This window comes from Podarcis vaucheri, assembly GCF_965113315.1.
Source record: "Podarcis vaucheri genome assembly, chromosome: 4".
In the NCBI taxonomy this organism is placed as follows: domain Eukaryota; kingdom Metazoa; phylum Chordata; class Lepidosauria; order Squamata; family Lacertidae; genus Podarcis; species Podarcis vaucheri.
Window position 1 is genome coordinate 73611816 of NC_138762.1, and position 21172 is coordinate 73632987.

The 21172-nt window shown below is 39.1% G+C and overlaps 1 protein-coding gene across 1 annotated transcript in view; it reads left to right on the top strand.

The window, feature by feature from the left end:
* The window catches only part of PRKX (protein kinase cAMP-dependent X-linked catalytic subunit), a 57956-nt gene extending 44760 nt beyond the window's left edge, over nucleotides 1-13196 (top strand). The window contains exons 5-9 of the mRNA XM_082220138.1: nucleotides 4805-4900; nucleotides 6218-6275; nucleotides 7382-7459; nucleotides 7979-8129; nucleotides 8876-13196. Of these exons, the coding sequence (XP_082076264.1) occupies nucleotides 4805-4900; nucleotides 6218-6275; nucleotides 7382-7459; nucleotides 7979-8104 (358 nt within the window). The 3' untranslated portion in view covers nucleotides 8105-8129; nucleotides 8876-13196. The remainder of the gene's footprint in view (nucleotides 1-4804; nucleotides 4901-6217; nucleotides 6276-7381; nucleotides 7460-7978; nucleotides 8130-8875) is intronic.
* The last annotated feature ends 7976 nt before the right edge of the window (nucleotides 13197-21172 follow it).

A 21172-nucleotide genomic window follows, 5' to 3' on the forward strand; every position in this document is an offset into this window, starting at 1 on the left:
TGTTGTGTGGAAAAGCAATTTTGGAGACAGAAAATGAGACTGTTCTGCACAACATCAGCATACTTAACTGCACAGAATTCCCGTCTTCTAAAATTGAGATAAATATTTGTTTCCTTGTGAGAAAACAGTGGCTTTTAACATTCATTCTCATGGTATTACATATCCATGGGAGACTCCCACACAACTGGAACGGCATCTAAGTGACCTAGGCATATGGTTGGGACTAATTGTGTGTGCCTTTCCCATGCAATAGGTAGTGGCCCCTTCCTGGCAAGGTGCCAGTTTCATAGAATAGAACCATGTAATTGGTGCCCTCATATGGCTGAATTGTTTGTGGCAGGAAAAGGGGACCTGTGGCTTTGCAGATGTTGTTGCATTGCAGTTCCATCATCCCTGATCATCAGCCATCCTGGTTGGGGTTGATAGGAGCTGTAGTCAAATAACATCTAGACCAGAGTTTTCCAAACTTTTCATGTTAATGATACACTTTTTGGACATGCATCATTTTGTGACACAGTAATTCAGTTTTACTAGCAAACTGGAGGTTAAACTAACCCCTTTCCAGCCAGGCAAGTGCGGGGAGCATTTGCTTGACACATCTGCACACTGCAGCTGACACACTAACATGTTGTGACACACAGTTTGGAAAGCTCTGATCTAGACAGTCACAGGTTCCCCAACCCTCTTTTAGATATATCCTGTAGCCATGTCATAGCCACCCATAGACAGATGCAAGAATATTTCAGTTGGATGATGATTCAGGGGCACATATATTAACTTGTAATTCAAAAAGAATCCCATGTTCCTCACTTAGATCCACTTGTGTCATTGGGTGGTAGGTTTCATGCCTTGCTAACAAGTTTTAATTGAAATAGATCACACTTTTAATTTAAAAAAATCAATTCATCTTTTAAAGACATTCTCACATTTATGTTAAGAAGTTTTAACTCATCAGTCATGCTGTTTTCAAAGAGAATCTGTTTTGGGGAAAGAGAACAAATCCCATATTTGCATTCAGTATTTCAGTATGAGAAGATACATCTGATAATATTATGTTTCTATGCTAGATTGGGGCTCATGCTGTTTGAGTTTGTTGGACGTCTTGCTGGTACCTGTTTAATCAACATTTTTTGCTGCATGTACACATCTCTGTTAGAGCGAGAATATTATAATTCAGTATCCCATAAATCCATGAATATTTGAATCCACTAGATGGCAGCATTTTCAGATTAATGTGTAGATGATTTAACTAGCTTTGTTGCAGAAAGGCTTTCTTAGAAATTTCCTACACTAGTAAAAGATAAATTTGTTAAGCTGGCATTTGGATTAGATTTATCCCAGCAAAGTCAATAGGGTTGGATCCAAGTTAGCTGAACTATATTTTCATTGAGAAATCATCATTTCAGTTCAGATAACTTAATCTAGATCTAATCCTTTGCATTTAAAAAAAAGATGGAGGTGCAGTTATAAAAGAATTGTGTAAAGTATCATTGCTTAATGTTGCATTAGTATAACTCTGCAGAAATGGGATGCATACCAGATAATTTATCCATGCATTTTCCCTTCAACTCTTATTATCTCTTGGAGGTAACTAGTAAGGCACTTCAAACATAGATCTGTGTCCTGAATATGCGCACACATTTTCATTCCTACAGTTCAAGCGATGTTGGGGTTTTTTTTACAAGCAGACCAGTTAAAAAGATGGTCAAACTTAAGGCAGTAATCTACTCAATCAGTTACAAACAATTCTCAGGAATCAGTGCAAAAATCTGTTTGGTCTGAAGAATAATATGGATTCATTAGGTTTGTGACAGAATTGTATGCTTTTCATAAACAGTCTAAAATAGAGAGCCTGTGCACATAAGACTTAAATGAGGCCTGTAGTCTTTTCCTTTCTTTTTTTACTGGCTTTGTCTTTCTTATAGAAGAACCTTCTATAAAAAGATAAAAACAAGTCAAACCAACATGTGGTCTGCTAGTATCAAAGTACTTCCTGCAGAAACATTACTGTGAATCTGTTATACAAATCAGCTAAAGAGACACAGACATGTTTTTTAAAAATAGAAGCAATTTCCTAAGTAGTATTTTTAACACACCCACACGGTGTTGCCTGATTAAATGCACATCAAATGAATATTATACCATAGGCTTTTAAAGCTGATCTGAGCTGTATCTTACTCTGAATTATGTTTAAAGAATCTGAAAAGCTTGCTTGATGGAATCTTCCATTAATAAAGAAAATTCCACTTCTGCTTTGGCTCACAGGTCCCAATACTTCATTCAGCAGACGGCACACTAAAAAAACCAATTCCTAAACTCCAGCTGTGCTTGCTTGATACCAAACTTATGTGACAAAGGAAAACATCACTTAAAGGGAAGGGCAGGCTAGAGGGACTTATTAAAATCTGGAGAACTTCAATTTTTATTTAATTTGTTAGCTCTCTCAGTTGGATCAGAATGTTTCAATACGTGCCAGCAACCTTTCGCATGCCTTATCCCTGAACTGGAAGATACACTAATGATATTTCAACCTGTAGGCAAATACTAGAGCAGAGTTGGGAGCCTTTTTTGGGCCAGAGGCCACATTTCCTTCTGGGCAGCCTTTTGAGGACCACATTCCAGTGATGAGTGTGGCCAGAGGCAATAGCGGATGGAGGAGCAACTGATATACATTTCCCCCTTTGTACAGTAGCCTGCTTCTACAGACACCAACATCCTCCTCCACTCGCACAAGCAAAAGGCATTAAGAGTTCAAGGATACATTTCAGCCAGGCAAAAACTCACCCACTCAGAGTACAAAGATGAGCCATTGAGGGGTTTGGCTTGAGCATTTTTGAAGGGCAGACAAGAAAGACCTGTTGTCAGGCACGTCTTAAGCATATGTGGTGTTGGGTTGCAAAGATCCGCCCGCCTTCCTCCTGCAGCCAATCGGAAGCTGTGGAAGCCGTGTGGGACATTCAGGTTCCAAAAAACATTTTCAAACCGGAACACTCACTTTTGGGTTGCGGCGTTTGGAAGCCAAAACATTCTAGTCGCAAGGCGTTCGACTTCCAGGATACGACTGTATAAAATAATTCCTTACAAATGCACTCCTATAAATTATGCTTTTTGCTGGCTACTTGATTCTTGCCTGCTTGCCAAACCAGCTCTTCTTCTTCACCTTACTTCAACAGTGTTCCTTCAGAGAAAAGCTTTGTAAAAATATATATGCAACAACTATCCTTGTGGCTCCAGAAATAAGAATTAGGACACTTCGGTTCCAAGTCACCAGCTAGGCTTTATTTGGGCTTTTCCATTTTTAATGTTTAGTTTTATGTAATTGTAAGAGCAATTCAAAGGTTTTAGAATGGAGCAAAGATCCAAATGGCTGTGATTAGATAAGCAAAAAGATAGAATTAGCTTTACGAGAATTCACTTGAGCCTTTCCATTCTAACTGAAGAATAAAAAGGTAACTGTAAAGGACCCCTGACAGTTAAGTCCAGTCACAGACTAAGGGGTAGTAATATTTCAACACAATTTATTCTGGTTATTAAGTAACCAGATAGTATTGCACTATCTTCATTTAGGAAGAGCAGCTGAGATTAAAGGACAGTGGCAAAATTATTGAATTAGCATATTTGCTTCATGCACATTCACTAAATATATTGTCTGTTAACTTGGAAATGGTTCAAAGAGCTACTTTAGGCAATCTTAAGGGCTTAGGTATGGTCAATGCGATTTCTGACCTTTTCTTCCTTTAAGCAGAAGAAATGTCTCCCACCGAGCAGTGCACCAGAACATGCAATGGGGGGGGGGGAGTTGCTGTTTGAAGAGGCATACCCTGACTTCTTTTGACCATGAGGAATTAGTTGAAAGATACTTTCCAATTCCACCTGATTTGGAAAGGAAAGGTTTTTCCTGCCCCTTGATAGCTGGTCTTATAATAGTGTTAGCCATTAAACTGGAGTCGACTTCTCCAACAATAAAACAAACACTTCCATTTTTAACTGATCTATTACTACATAACATCAACCATTCCAAAATACCCATGATTTCTTAAATTGGAACAGCAGGAGGAATTCTTCCCAAGATGGACAAAATTTACAAGACACATGAGGATCTAAGGCTTAAAAACATGTTTCTGAAGAGGTCTTGGGTGTTTTGTTAGAGCTGCTTTATACTTAAGTGCTAAATATTTGTACTAAGTTTATTAACTAAAGTAATATCCTCATGGCACAGATATGCTGCTTCGCCAGTATTTAAAACATGCCACCCCAGGTCTTGCTAGCATAGCAAGCTTTATGATCAGACCCCTATTCATCACAAGCTAGCACTTAATAAATCAGACCTATTTCTTTACCAGATGCCCTGTACCTCAATTGTGAGGAATGCATACACCAAGGCATAAAACCCCCAGCCTGTTAACAAGAGGATTGACTTCACTGTGACGCAGGGTGCTTCAGAGGGCAAAAGTGAAGGCTGCAAGGCAACCCAAAGTGTTTTTAAAAAACCCATTCATAATTTTGTCACTCATTGCATGGTATAAGCGTACTGTCATTCTCTATGCTTTATGTATGTTTCTAGAAAGTGTATTCTTTGGTTTACACCAGGCCAAGGGGCAGCAGAAGTAGTCAATATGTGTGTGTGTTTAAGTCACTTTTCTGGACTTCAGTAAGTACAGTACAGCTGTATGCATAAATACTTGCAGGTCTAATATTGGGAAGCAGATGGCATTTAAAATAGGCTATGGCTTTTGCAATATACTTTCAAAGATTTTTAAACTTATAGCTGTGTGGTTTTGTGTGTCTTCCTCCTCTTGATTAGGTTTCCTCCATTCTTTGATGACAACCCTTTTGGAATATATCAGAAGATTCTTGCTGGTAAAATAGATTTCCCCAGGCATCTGGATTTATATGTAAAGTAAGTGCATTCACCTTAATCACTGGTTTATTCTATTTAGGTTCTACCTTAGCATTACTTTGAAGTGTCATTCAAAGTACAGTGTGTGAAGCCGCTTGTCACATGCAGCCACTATTTATTTGTACAGTGTGCACTGTCTGTGGATTCTGGGGAGAGAACACTCTAATTTATATACTTGACATTAATTAAATTCTAGGGGGCTCTAATGTGAATTCAGAAAGCTTGCTCAGAGTTTTAAATATTTAACTTTAATTAGAGCTGAGCCTAATTAGTAGCATTAGTTCTGGTTTTCATATAGCAATTTGCATGTGTGATGAAGATTTCCACCCAACAGCTTAGCAAATCTCATAAAATCAGACATTACCTTGCCTTCTATAGCTCAGACAGAGCCTATTTTTAAGACTCCAGGGAGCTCTGTCGTCCCTGAGCTGGCATATAGGGCACAGCTCAGGGAAACTGACAACCCTTGAGAACAAGGGAGGCGTAGAACCCCTGAGCTTTTCTGACAAAGCTTTGGGAAGCTTTCCAGCGTGAACTGAAACCCGAGCAGGATCTTTTTGTCTATACTTTATGCAAGCAATTGGGTCATAGCCCTGACTCAGCCAAGTGGGCTTGAGAGTAGGGCTTTACAGAGAATATCTTAAAGGTGTCTGCCTGACCTTCACAGTTCCTTTGCTCCTAAACCACTAGAGCAAGTATGGGGACCTCTCTGCAGGAAATGCCTCTCCCAGACCATGCCCCTCCCCAGTCTGCAGCAAGGATAGTAGGAACTATATATTTCATGGCTGAAAAACGATACAACTATACTAGTTCAGCCGGTGGCAGCTGTGTGCTTAATGTGTATTTATAAGGGGTCACTTAATCAAACTGGAATGCTGACTAAATGGTTTGAGTAGATCGGCGAAGAATTTAATAATTTTGAAATATGTACCTGCCCTCCCCATATGTTTTCTTGGCAACTCCGCTTTCAGTTACTCTGTCTGCATCCCTGTCAAAGGTGTGTTGAAAGGTGGATTTATTGCTCGCCTTCCCCAGCTGCACCCCAGTTATCTCAACTGGAGTACTAAGCATTGGAGATTTGTTGCTCAAGCTACAATCTCTCTCCATTTGAAAGCTGATAACTGCAGGGAGAATGTTAGCCTTATTACATTACTACTACTACTACTACTACTACTACCACTACTACCACCACCACCGTCACCACCACTACTACTACTACTTCTTTCACTATCATTAGATGCCTTTATAAATTTTCTGTTATCGTGAACTCAAATGCAACTTCAAAAATTGACTAATTTTTTCCCACCCCTTGTCCAGGGACCTTATTAAAAAACTTCTTGTGGTTGACCGAACAAGACGGCTAGGAAACATGAAGGTAAGCTTTAAATGCTACTTTTAAATCTCAGCACATCCTAACCATTGGCATAAAACGTTTTCCTTATCTTCAGTTTCCAGAAATGCTCTTTTTGGTTTACTTAAAACCAAATTTCAATACATTCGATTTATTTTGTGGAGGGGGGGGTCTTATTAATGTATTCTTAAGTGTGGGAAGGCCATATCGTTCTAGAGTTAGGGGTGAGCAGTGGGGCTCAAGGCAATGCTATTTTTCTAGAAAAAGAGGTGCCGGAACTCACCATGACTGCCTCTCTTGTTCTCTTATAATGGTAATGGCGCCCACCTGAGAGGTGCCAGAACTGAGTTCCAGTTCTGGATGGAAAGAAAGCCCTGGTTCAAGATCCCTAAAAGAAAAAGGGATTGCAAAAAGTTCCAAACAGGCATATCCAAACTTGAGTGAATAGGTAGGAAATGCCATGTGGTGTAAACAAGCATAAAGTTACGATGTTAGTGCAAAACACCTTAGTTTCACATAGTGACTTGGCCAGGAATCAAACCTTGGGGTCGTAGTGGATAGTTTGATTGGAGATGTTGATTCTATGTAGAAAGCAGCTATGAGAAAGGCAAATTTCATGCCGGCGATCATTAGGAGACAAATTTAAAATAAAACTGCTGCTATTCCAGTCTGTGATCTAACTGCATTTGGAATACTGTTTACAGTTCTGTGCATTCAGTAGGACTCCAGTCATGTGTTCCTCAAAAAGGAACAACCCATAGTATACCAATTTCAAATTTGAGATCAGTTTCAAAAACTTGTACTATTGCATGTGGGTAAAAGAATCAAAACCTTACTCAGTATATGCTTTGTAGAAATCATTCCCAATCTCACAATATTACTTGCATTCAGTATGTAAAAGGATGATTTGTGACCAGCAGAATCCAAATTTGGTACAGGAAAAGCTGCTGGGGAATCCAGTATTTAAGAGAGAACCAGAAAAATTGGGCAAACTGGAGTGTGTGCACTAGAGTGTGCCCTCAAAATACAGGTGGCAGAAATACATATGGGTCTGCATAAAGTGTTTGCTAGAATATATTTTGGCATTTCCTGTCAGTGAATAAACATCTAATTTGATTTTTCTTCAAAAGAATGGAGCTGATGATGTGAAGAGGCACAGATGGTTCAGGTCTGTAGACTGGGATGCTGTACCACAGAGAAAATTAAAGGTGAATTGTGCAGAAACAAATGCAGTTTTGAGATAATTCATTATACTTCTGCTTCATTTGATTCTTTTTCAGCTAAAAAAAAAAAATCTGTTTGGAAGGTTGTCCTAGAATTATAGTGAAGGTCATATGCCTGAGTTCTTTGTTGAAATCCCAGAGCCATCACACCAAACATTTCCCAAACTTACTATAAGTTAGGATTCCACTGGACAAAAATAAGTTAGTGATAGGACTCTCAGAAGGCAGGTAAGATATCCACCCAGCTGGAGCAAAGCAGATTTGGGTTCAAGTCAGAGCCTAGATAGGAACCTAAGTTCCATAATGAAAGAAAGGTAGGATATAAATGTACTGTAATATAGATAAATAACTGATCAGGCCAAGCAATTGTGCTAAAACTAATCTGTGATAATGAGCTAACTTTATGCCAAGCAAAAAAAATTGGGGAGGGGGTGAAAAATTCTAGACTAATACTTCATTTGACATGGGATTTAAATTTATTATTATTTTCCTTTTTTAATTCAGCCTCCTATAGTCCCGAAGGTATCAAATGATGGTGATACATCCAACTTTGAAGCTTATCCTGAAGATGACTGGAACAAAATGCCTCCTGTACCGCCTAAAGATTTAGAAATTTTCAAGAACTTCTAAATGTGAGACACAAAATGTCATTAAGGTATTGAATACTCATCTTCCCTAAGTTCTACTTCCTTTTTATTCCTTTTTAACATCTATAGGAAAGCTCTGGCACATGACTTAATTAGACCCACCTTGCCAAGCCACACCTATCATATATGGTATCAGCTGTGAGGCAGGTAAAGATGCAGCTGGGCCAAAAGGGCCTTTGCAGGCACACAATGATCACACAATGATCAGCTGATTGTCAGGGCTTGCAAAGCACTGAACAATTGATTACAAGACACATTGGTGAAAACAGGTCACCTGACATTGTGATGTCACACGATTGGCAGGTTGGTAGGCCCACTCACTTGTCAAACTTACCTGTTGGGGGTAAAGAAATGAAAAGGATCAGATCTGCTTCCTCTGCATTGTAAAAGCATCCATGATGATCTTGATGTTTTTATTCATTCCTGTTGCATTCATTCCTGTTTATCCTGTTTATTCATTCCTGTTCAGCAGATAGCGTTTATGAATGTCCACTCTTGTACTTTATAGAATCACACCCATACTGATTTTTCCTTTGGTAAAAAGTAATTCCTTGAGATCTTTCTTGACTGACTGAAAGTCAAGAAAGGCATTTTAAAATAGCATGAAAAAAAGAAAATGATCTTTCCTTGCAGAGATTTTCTTGTGGTTATGTCTATACAGTGTATAACGTCCAGAACTTTGAATAAGGAGATTCAAGTATCTACTACTCTGCAATATCAATTAATCGAACACTTGTTTTTATTTATTTTGTAGAAACTGGAAGATTATTAATGTGCTAGTTGGGAACTGGCAAAGAAGAACATGAAAAAAGTTATGAAGAATTTCTTTGAAATGAGTGAAAGAACGTCACTTCATTATTCATAAAGAAATAATGTTAAAAGTTGGGAAAGGGTCAATAAGTTTAGTTGTATGGATTTGACATTAGTTCAGTAAACTAAAATACTGAAGCACCTACCCTGAGGTGTAGACTTTGAAACTGTTATAGTTTTTTGGGGTTTGTTTTTTTAAAAAAAGAAACAGTTATTTTTAGTTTTGTTTCTTGCTATGCCCAAATATTTTTGCATAGTTATCTCATTGACTAACTTTATAAGTTTATACTAAGATTGTCATTTAAAGCACAGATTAGAATATGTGTATATAAAGAAATCAATACAGAAAAAGGCACATAAACTGTGCTGAAATGTAAATTTTTGTACTTTACAGAGTCTATGGTTTTTAATCTTAAATGTTTTTTCAAGATGCCCCCTAGAAGAAGAAAATCTTAAAATGATCAATAGGTTTTTCAGCATCTTCTATACGTTTTATAATTCTTTGTAAAAAAGAAATATACAAGTAAATTTTGAGAAAATTGTAACATTTCCAGTGCTCCACACCTGCAGCCCTACTATTTGAAAGCTGAAAGATAAAGGGCCTGTATGTTTTGTTTAGATTACACAATGTTTTCTTTATGAATTTGAGTTGAAATTTTGTCCATGCAAATCATGATTCTTGATTACTGCAGACTATGTAAAATGTTTTTCATTAACTATATGAAATCATGGCAAAATCATACCTATTGGTAAGGTGTGTTCTCTGAGTTTAGGTTTAGAATCGTTGCACTTACAGGGACCTGAAGATCATCTAATAAATCTTCTGCCATATGCACTGTTTCATACATCACTGAACAACTGCAACCTAAGGTGATGGCTTGGTGCGTGAAACATTCACCACAGATCAACTGCTACAATCAGATTTCACATTGCATAAGTATCACTTGAGGAAACAAGGCTATTCACATGGTCTTCTGAGTTATCATCGTGAAAATTAATGAACATCCTTGTGTGTAAATTAAAATTCTACAGATTCCGAAGTAGAATCTTCTACATGTCAATTAATGTCATTTATACTGCTGAAATAAACCAGAATATGTAGAATTAGGACTATGTACTTACACGATCCCAAGGTTGAGCTCAACAGGCAAGGAGAACCTGTGGCCTTCTAGATGTGGCTACAAGTCCCATCCCTTTGATCATTGGCCATATCAGCTGGGACTGACTAGAGTTGGAAATCCAACATATGAAGGGTTATGATGTGTAGAAGTTCTTTGAGCTGTTCACACCTAGTACCACTACTAGGATTTAAGCTTACTTATTTCTGGCAAGCTTAACTTTGAACTGGCATGTATGTTTAAAAATAAAATTTCAGCAGTTGTGCATTCAGAGAAATATTTGTTGTATGTGAAATTCTCTCCAATGATGGCTTTAGACACCTACCATGGTTATAGATGTTTGGTCTGTACATTTGAAGAAGTTGTTTAAAGAAATCAATGACTGATTCTTCTCCCCACAGTCTGCAAATCCTCACTGTTAGGTGGCTCATGCATATGCAATTTATAAATGTAAAGACTTGTCCAGCTTTCTGGTCTCTTCTGGTCAGTTTTCCCCACAGACCTTTACTGTGACTATTTGAACCTGAGATGCTACAAAAACCCCATATTTCTCTTATTGTACATAAGATCACATTTTTTTATACCACATTGTGGGGAAAACTGACTCCAAAAAGAGGAGATAGCGTGTCTTGCAAGTGGCAGGGGATTGAAACTTTTCACAGTTTCCTGTCACCTACTCATTATCAAATGAGTTCTAGTGCTTTTCCTTCTGTACTTTTCGCAGTTAGCACAATCTATCTGCCAGAGAATAAGTGACTGTTTTGCTGTTACTGCATCTACTGATTCTGAACACACAACGTTTGTGTGTCTTGCATAATTCTTCTGAGATGAACCTTCCAAATCTTGACTTCCTGTGTTGCAGAATCTTGGCATTTGATGTGCAGTATATTAAGGTGCTTGCAGACAGAGTACTTCTGTTTGTTTCTAGCTTGCAGCAGTTTTAACAGTTGGAACCATGCTAAGCAAGAAAAACAGTGGATACAGGAAGACATACTGCTTAATTTGCACATAACACTCAGCCAAACCACAACTTGGCATGAATGCACATGTTCCCGGACAGGAGGTTGTGAGCTGTAAACCAAGAACAAACCCTGGTGCAGCTCATAATTTGTCTAAAGCAAAAGAAACAACCAGCCCAGGTCTGCATGACACACTAAGCCAAACCATGGGTAGCTCAAAACAGGAAGAATGGAACAGCCTCTTTTGTGGGAGTATGCATGTTCATGCTAAGCCATGATTTGCCTTATTGTTATATGTAAATTGAGCCAATGTATTCTATGAGTTGGTCTGCTATTCCATAAATTTATATCCTCTGAATTCAGTTGTGCTATTACAACTTCTTTCTCAATGAAAAAAAATAATACTGAAATAGTGCTTCCAATAAGTAAGTAGGAAAGTAACATTTCCTTAGCTGTAAAAGTTATACCAGAGAATTGTGGCTTTCATTTGGCAAGTTAATCATCCATAAAATAAATCAATTATGTATTGTAAATTGAATTCTGCACAAGAAGATACTGAATCTTCATTTGTATGAACGACAGGTGCATTTTAGAATATAGCTTCCCTTAGCATAAAGAACAATATAAAAGAGCTGTTCTGATGCATCTGTTCACAAGGCACTGGTGATGCTTCGCAAATATTGTGCACTGAAGTCTGAAGCCTGCCTTATGGTTAATTTAGCAGGATACCACCCAAACTGGAAACAGCAAAAGGCTGCCTCGAAAAGTGATAATGCAGTATGGGTGTTGTGCTTTTATCTTCCAATTTTCTGCTGTAAGCTGCCCTGGGGAAATAGTTATTGACAGTTTATATAAATAAAATGAATAAATTAAAAAACATCAACTGGAGCTGCGCACACTGGGCTGGATCCAGACTGAGTTAGTTGAACTTGGTCCAGTTGAAGTAAATTGAACAATTTAGCTTTGACTTGGTTATCATTGAAATCAGTGGGTGTCAAGTTCAGCTAAACCTCTATTCGGGCATTGTAGCCCCTATAAAGGAGCAATGCAAGATCAGTGAGTATCTATGCCCCTTCTGTCTGCACATACAGCATGGCATCTACTGGGAAGTGTACCTTTTCAAATGCAGAGGTGTGCACAAAAGCTTCCATGTGATCTGGAACCACAGCCCAGTTTTTCTGCTCCCATGTTGCTTTATATGGGAACTATAATGCCCAAAGATGGCTTAGGCTGCAGTCCTATATGCCAGGAAGAGGAAACTTGTTTCTCTCCAGATGTTGGATTCCAAATTTCATAGCTGCAACCCTCATGTCCAGTGATCAGGAATGAGAGGGTTTGTAGTCAAACAACATGTGGCAGGCCACAGATTCATTTCACAGCCCTAGCCTCTCCTAAATTCCACTCAATTTTTTTCATACACCTATTGATTTATTTTTATTAGAATTCTTATTCTTCATGCCTTATTTTTATAATGGTTAGATCTTTTTTAAGGGACTCAAAACAAAAATTCCCCTTTTCACATCAACACACAGCTTTCATGATATGGATGAAACCAAAACAAATCGCCCCTACAGCCTTCTCTGTATTCAATTATAAGGTGGATAATGGGCATAATTTTGTAACCAAACATGATGCAGTATAATTGAAATGGGGGTCATGCCTTAAATTGCCTAGATGTACTTGCTTGCTCAAACGTTTGTGCTGTTGTTGAATTTAACAAAGGTGATCTGCTGTAGAAGAGCAAATTTAATTTATTGAAATGTAGGTACTAAACTGTTTAACTGGATGGACAAATCTTGGAAAGTGGAAAATAGCAAGCCAGTCATCTTGCCATCCTGGAAAACTAAGATTCAGTGATTCCTATACTACAGAAATTTTCAGCTTTCGAGAACTGTAGCATAATTCCTTTGTACTGTACTGTGTACAGATTTCCTATGTTTTGCACTTTTCTATGGCAAACATGACAGCTTTATAAATACTCTGTTGTACAGTAAGTAAGGGATAGTTACATTTGTGTAAAAAACCAAATTGAACAGATTTGACTTCCAACGCTGACTTGGACTGATGTCGGAGAGGTTGCTTGCTTGTTTGAACTCATGTGTATAAGTACTGTACAAATATATAAGTCAGTCCTCATTGCACAATGAAAATCACTGTGATCTGTAAATAAAACTTAGTCCAAAAATTATTCAGCTCTTTAATTGTATATCAGTTCTGAAATTAATTATATTTGACCTTTGAAACATTTTTTTACCCTATTGGAAGTTACAAAGTGTTTTGAATCTCTTATAACAGGGGTGGCCAACTCCCAAGAGACTGCGATCTACTCACAGAATTAAGAACTGGCAGCACACAGTAGAAGGCAGAGACAGGTTGTGCTGTCCTTTATTGGATGATGAATCCTTCTCCAAGTATGAGTAACTGCATAGACCAAATTTATTCATTCTTTGTAGGCATGAACCTTTTAGACAAAATCAAGTGGATAAGATATGATACGAGTTCAGCGTGTGGGATCTGCTCTGTTATCTACGACCTTGGAATAAAACAGACCCTGTAGGCAGATTCTCCTTCACCATCCATCCTTTTAACCTCAAAGAAGAAACAAGATGACAGGCACAGAGAAATTTGCTCACTGTTACTGGGAGATCTACAGCTGTAGCAACAACCTGCTCATACAACTTTTCCCTAGCGGCAATTGGTTGCTTGTAATTGATTGATTACTTGCAATTGGTTTCTTGCACTTGTGAAAATTCTTGTGCAACCCGTGGCTTGCTTGTGCAGTCATTTTCACAACAATGATAATTCTCCATCCTCTTGCACTAGTCTGACATTGGACCTCACCCACTGTGTTGATTTGCTGAATTAAATCAAAATAAATAGGCATATATACATTGTAGTATGTTGAGCAAAGAAGAGGAAGGTAAAGAAAGAAACATTGTCTAATAATAAAAAGAAAAAAATGAAGGCATGGCTTTAGATCTGCAATCAGACCATGTTTCCCATAAGGAATATAGGTCGTAATTTCTTAAAAGTTCGACTGCGTCTGTATGCTTTTTCATTTTTAATACCCACTTTAAATTAGAGTAGACTTATTGAAAGTAATGAACCCAAGTTTGTCATGTCCATTTGTTTTCTGAATAGAACTTACACTGGAAACGACCCATTTGTTTTGAAATGGATATTGAGGGTAAATTCCATATAGTAGAATGTTTCGTAGACAATGAAAATGGATTCTTAGAATGGCTATTCCTGGTGGTCTCATTTTAACCACCCCACATAAAAAGCAAAAGCCACATCCTTTTCTAAGTCCCTCTTTAAATACAAAGAGTAGTTCATCACAATATTCTTAAGACAAAATCTGCAACAATAGGGAGGGGGCGGAGATTGTTGGCATGATATGGCATATTCTTGTCACATCGCTCCATTTAGCCATTATTTTCAAGTTATGTGGAACAGAATGGGGAGCCCATTCTTGGCAGCTTTCCTCCTGGGGTTTTTTGGGAAAGCTACATTTTGATGTGAACCTCATCAAATGCATTACTGCAACCCGTTTGGCTGGGAGTGTTGGGGGCCATGTCTGCTCTTGGCAACAGTCCTACTCGTAATACGCATGGCCCACAGATTAAAATAAATCAAAAGTGATGTTTTAAATAACTTCCAGAGCTTCCATGTCAGAGCTAGATGCACTTATCTGGCATTTCTCAGCCGTGTCTCCTTCCGTGGCAAAGCCTTCTGATGTCATTCTACAGCTGGGGTGGCATGTCCATTCTCTCTTCCTCTACCCTGTGCTACTTCCTGCAGCCCTGGTTATGATTAGAAATCTTATTCTATTCATAAATGCAACATTTCTATCAGAACTATGTTTTGTGGAAGCCAAGTTTCTTTGGAAAGGGGCAATCGGTCCTTTGGAATTCAATTGCAAATTTATGGACACAATGGTGTGCTCTGTTACTAGGCTGTGAGAAACACAGTGGCATGGGTGTTGGAAGTGGTATAAAGGTAAAAAGCACACTAAGGCACTGGGACCACATGCAAGTTTATCAAACTTGGGGAACCTGTGGCCCTCCAGATGATGTCAGACACCAACACCTATCATCCTCAACTAGCACAGTCAATAGCCAAGGATCCTGGGAGATGTACAGTGGTACCTTGGTTTAAGAACAGCTTAGTTTATGAACAACTTGGATTAAGAATGCTGCAAACCTGAAAGTAGGTGTTTTGGTTTGTGAACTTTGCCTTGGAAGCAGAACATGTTCCGCTTCCTGTTTCTACAGTGGTACCTCAGGTTAAGTACTTAATTCGTTCCGGAGGTCCGTTCTTAACCTGAAGCACAATTTTAGCTAATGGGGCTTCCTGCTGCTGCCGTGCCGCTGGAGCCCGATTTCTGTTCTTATCCTGAAGCAAAGTTCTTAACCTGAAGCACTATTTCTGGGTTAGCAGAGTGTGTAACCTGAAGCGTATGTAACCCGAGGTACCACTGTACATTGAGTCCCCCGCTGCTAGGGGAAAGCATGCCTTGGTTTAAGAACGGACTTCCAGAACGGACTTCCAGAACGGATTAAGTTCGTAAACCAAGGTATCACTGTACTCCCATCACATACGGCACCTTCAGAAGTGCCCCCTTCTACTGTGCTAGGGTGAAGGGCTTGTTGATGTGTGAGGAAAGGTAACTATATAGAAACACACTGCATGTTTCAGCCATATAGTGCAAAAGTACTTCTATGCAAGTATGCAGAACATGCTCCTTACAGCCGTTTGAGTTAGAATATTCAGACTGGGAGATCTGTGGCTACCGGAGTGGATTGATGACATTGTATGAATGCTCCCTGTAGGCATTCACTTTTGCTTATTTTTACACTGGTCAGAAGAGGAAAATTTGAAGCTCAGAATATTGGGACACAACTGGTGTGCAACCATTGGATGTTTTTGATCTGCTTGGAACATAGGAAGCGTCTATCTACCCGACTAGATTATTTCTCTAGGTAAGTCAGAATGAGCTATGCTAACTTGCAATCGTTCTACACTCCTGGGTCTTTCATATCATCTCTTTCTCTATCCACCATCATCCTCATCCATAAACATCCTTCTAATATCACAATATTCACTCTTTGTCTTCGGACAAAAATAGGATTTAATATATTCTATATTCTCCTTACACTTTCATTTAATACAACCTTTTATTATATACTATATACTGAGGCCAAACATGAGGAGTGCCATGCTTGTGCTGCTTGAGGAAAGTGATAGTATACATGTTTTAGGGTATATTGTGATAATAAGTGTGGTATAGTGGCTAGAGCATCAGACTAGGGTCTGAGAGACCCGGTTTCAAATTGTCAGTCATGAATCTCACTGGGAGACCTTGATTTACTTCATAGACTCTGATTTACTTCACAAGGTTGTTATGAGAATAAAATTAGGATACGGAGAACCATGAGTGCCAGCTTGAGCACCTTATAGAAAAAGTGGGATATAAATGTAAAGCAAAATAGATAAATATTTCTCATTTCAGAATACGCAATGTACACTTTGGTCCCAGAGGATTTTGGGGCCTTTTAAATTCTGAATCTGAGAGCTTCTCAGTGGCTGCAATCAGATCATGGAACATTTCACCCCATAAAATGTGGTTGGTCCCTCAACATCTTTCTGATTACCAGAGACCTTTATATTCCAGCAGACATTTATTTTACAAGGCATAAAATGTCTTACTGATGTTTTTAACTGCTGATCCTGACTTCTTTGGCCATTATTTGACATTGTTTTATTGAACTGTAATGTTATATATCTGAGTGATTATGCTACAAGGGTGGAATATAAGTGCTTTAATTGTGTGTGTGTGTGGTAAAACATTTCCTGAATTTAAATCTCAAGACTGCCTATTGCTATTTATTCCTCATATTTTTAAAAATATAGATGCTTATAAATATCTCTCCGATTTTAACACAATTCTCTAATGCCTTTTATTCACCAAAATATGAACAGCAAACAGCAGTTACCTATGAAACTTAAAGCTGCTTCTCCCACCCTTTTTTGTTTCTATTAAAAATTGCAGGAAAATATAGTCCATTAATAACATCTTTAAAACATCTTGGCACACTTTGAAACAACTGAAAAGACAAAAGCTTCAAAAAGTGAGTGGAAACAATAAGTGATTCTCAAAACATGTGTTGCCTAAAGTTTTTCCCTCTTGTGAATTTTGTTTTACTAACTATAACCTCATCGTAACATCCTGTACCTTGAAAAAAGCCATGTGGTCCGTGTGTCTTGACAATCGGATTGCCCGTTTTTGCACCTAAAATATATGTGTGACCACAGTTATTATTTCCCCTTTATGTGGCTTCCTTTACAAAAATCAATACTTCATTGTTCCTCTTTCGCTTGGGAAGCGCCTGCTTCATTTTCATGATTGCCCCCCAGGCTACACTCAGTGACGTTAAGTTATGCTTGTTTGATCAAGAAGTCCTTCATCTGTGCCTCCTCACAAAACTAGTCCGACAAGTTAGGGGCAAGAAACTTCAGAGTGAAATCCTCCTTTGATATTGTTGTGCATCCCACTGAAGTGTTTCAAAAAGGAAATGGACTGCAGCGTACCAAGATTGAGCAACTTATGCCAGCGATGTTCTTCTAACGATAGATTTCCAGTCATCACTTAAGGCTAAGATCTCTAAGAATTGGAAATTTCAGTCATCACACTTGAATCACATCATTATCTGAGGCCAGGGTCCCAGTGGTTATGCTGCATTATCTTCCCAACAGCTCAGTGCAGTAAATAATGACTTTTCCAAGGCTACACATTGAGTTCCATGAGCAATCCTGGGACCCCATTTGATGGTACTATATAAATGTTAATCATCATCATCATCTAGGTGCTGGGTTAAATATAAGATAGAGTTAAATAAAAGATAAGTAACATAAGCGATATTGGGTTAAATATAAGCTAAGTGCTCGGGTGGGAAAAGCTAAAATTAGAATTTAGGGAGGATGAAAGGGAACACATATTTCTGTGCTCCCTTTCATCCTTGTTTGGTCAGCCAAGTAGTTTAAGAGTGCACTTCCGTATCAAAAAACATTATCTTTCCACTGTAAAAGATTCCAAGATGAATGGGGAAAGCATTTTATGGGGTAGACATGAAATAATATTTGAATATTTAAACTCAAGGCAATGCAATCCGGAGCCTAAGTAGCTTCCTTTCAAGTTCTTTCAACTTAAATATGATGGTGATGTATCTCAGCTTGAGGCTACTTAAAGTTAGAGGAGAGAGTGGGGACATAAGGCCTGCTTATAGCAGCGCAGATGATACCATTGATTCTCTCCTGTGCTATTAGCATGGCATCAAAAGCAATCGAGTGTATCCCAGGTGTAGAGCAGACATACAACTATGCTTTAAAACCACATGTCACCTTCAGTCAATGAACACTGCAATACAGAGCATTATACTGAGTCAGAAGATGGGTGCACCTAGCTCAACATCGTCTGTGTTGAGTGGCAAAGGCTCTCCAGGGTTTCAGGTAAGGAGTCGATCTCAGCCCCTACTTGGAGAGGCTGGAGATCAAATCTGGGACTTTCTGTGTGCTAAGCAGATCCTCTGCCACTGGTCTATGTCTTTCTCCAAGAAAACACCATGGGCTTCTGTTACAGATTAAAGGACTATAGCTCAGCAACTCTTGAGAGAAAAGAAATGACAAACCTAGATAGCATCTTAAAAAATAGAGACATCACCTTGCCAACAAAGGTCCATATAGTAAAAGCTATAGTTTTCCCAGTGGTGATGTATGGAAGTGAGAGCTGGACCATCAAGAAGGCTGATCGCCGAAGAATTGATGCTTTTGAATTATGGTGCTGGAGGAGACTCTTGAGAGTCCCATGGACTGCAAGAAGATCAGACCTACCCATTCTGAAGGAAATCAGCCCTGAGTGCTCACTGGAAGGACAGATCCTGAAGCTGAGACTCCAAGACTTTGGCCACCTCATGAGAAGAGAAGACTCCCTGGAAAAGACCCTGATGTAGGGAAAGATGGAGGGCACAAGGAGAAGGGGACGACAGAGGACGAGATGGCTGGATAGTGTTCTCGAGGCTTCTGGGTCATGTGGCCAGCATGACTAAGCCACTTCTGGCGAATCAGAGCAGCACACGGAAACGCCGTTTACCTTCCTGCCATAGTGGTACCTATTTATCTACTTGCACTTTGAGGTGCTTTTGAACTGCTAGGTTGGCAGGAGCAGGGACCGAGCAACGGGAGCTCACCCCGTCATGGGGATTCGAACCTCCAACCTTCTGATCGGCAAGTCCTAGGCTCTGTGGTTTAACCCACAGCGCCACCCTTAATGTGTAATAGTAAACCTTTAAGTTTATTGACTTTTGTACTTGCACAGCTGTGACTCATCTCTCTCATTACTTTGAAAAAGGAACTAAAATGCTTCCTAAGGGCTCTAAATCCCTAGGTTCTGATGCCTTTTACTCTAAATCTTAAATGTTTTCTTTTCCAAAGGGAGTATGAATACCTTTTTGTATTCACTTTTGCATACCTCAAAGAAGTGTCTATGGCTACACGACATGATTTTGTGTGCATAAAAACAGCTCCTTTTCCACAGGAGGAGATGATGGCCTTCAAACATGCATTGTTAATTTTCTGTTCAGTTCATGTAACTCCAGGCAGTGACTTTGATCTTTCCCCCTCCACCTCTAACGTTAAATCCATTTATAGCTCAGCTAAACTAGGATGCATTTTAATTTGGGCTACATTGAATGATTGCCTGCAAACAATTTGGGGCTGAATGTGGCTTTTTCAAGGCTATTTTTCCCTTCAAAAGCCTTGGCTCCCCGTCTTTGGAGGTGGCATCATTTGCGATTGTTTGCAGCCTGGGCTGGATCTACACACATCAAAGAAGCGTTTCAGTTAAACGTGTTGTAATCTTTGTATGAGAAATCAGGTTGGCAAAAATGGAACTCCACAGTGCCATCTGGTGTCACAGTGTTACATAATGTATAATACATGTATAATACATATAAAGAACATATAAAGCTTTTTCTTTGCCAGTGTAGCTGGGTCCCTGGACTACAGTGGTCAAGTATGAAATGTCAGCTGATTCCCCCACCCCTTATTTGCAAAATGTCCAAGAGAGAGGGGAAGCGATTGCAAACATTTTTATCCCTGCTGTGTGTTCCTTAAAGACTGCTGAAACAGAATACCCATTTTGCCGTGGGTGTTCCCCAAAGCTCTCCCCCAGTCTTACTCCTTCATAATTTTAATGTTTTAGCTTCTAGGATTTCTTTTTTGTTTCTATTTTAATTTTCCCTCAGGCTAACAACTTGGACAGAGTCATTCAAAGCTCCTAGCCTATCTCATAAGCCTAAACTCACGTGATACACTGTTACTTAAATAATATTTGGTAGGAGAATGAATTACAGGATGCATGGCGTTCGTAAAGCAAACAAAATGATTCCCATGAACCTTCTTTTTACTGCTCTTTTACTGCCCATTGTAAATAACGGGGGATTTTGAATGTGTACTGGTGATCCCGAACAGTTGACACAACAGGGCCTCACAATTTCCATTTTTCCTTCTGTCTATATTTTCGAAAGGGAGCACCAGGAAGTGAAGGATTTGTTATGATTCATAATATGGCTGCTTCTTGACATGACCTCATAGAACAGAAAAGCTTTCCTAATACACTAGGTATTTTTTCATATCCAGCTTCTGTATATTAATACTAAGGAAAACATTTTTGGACTTAGCAGACTGAAAAAATGCATCCGCCTCAAGGATGCTTTTATTTTATATGTCCAAAACCTCATCTTCTGATTTCATCTTTCCCCACCGTCATGTCCTAGAAGATGTAGATTCTAAAATGAACCGTTCAGCTTCCAGTAACCAATCAGAACACTTACCGTATTTTTCGCACCATTGGACGCACCGGACAATAGGACGCACTTTGTTTTAGAGGGGGGAGAACAAGAAAAAAAAAAATCTCCCCCTCTCTGCCCAGCGCCCCTTCAGTGAAGCGGCAGGAGGCGCTGCACAGAGAGGGGGAGAACATTCCCCCTCTTGTTTTCCTGCTCTAAAACAAGGTGCCGTTTCAGGTGGCTACCTTGGAAGCCTGGAGAGCGAGAGGGGTCGGCGTGCACTGACCCCTCTCGCTCTCCAGGCTTCAGGTTCCTTTCG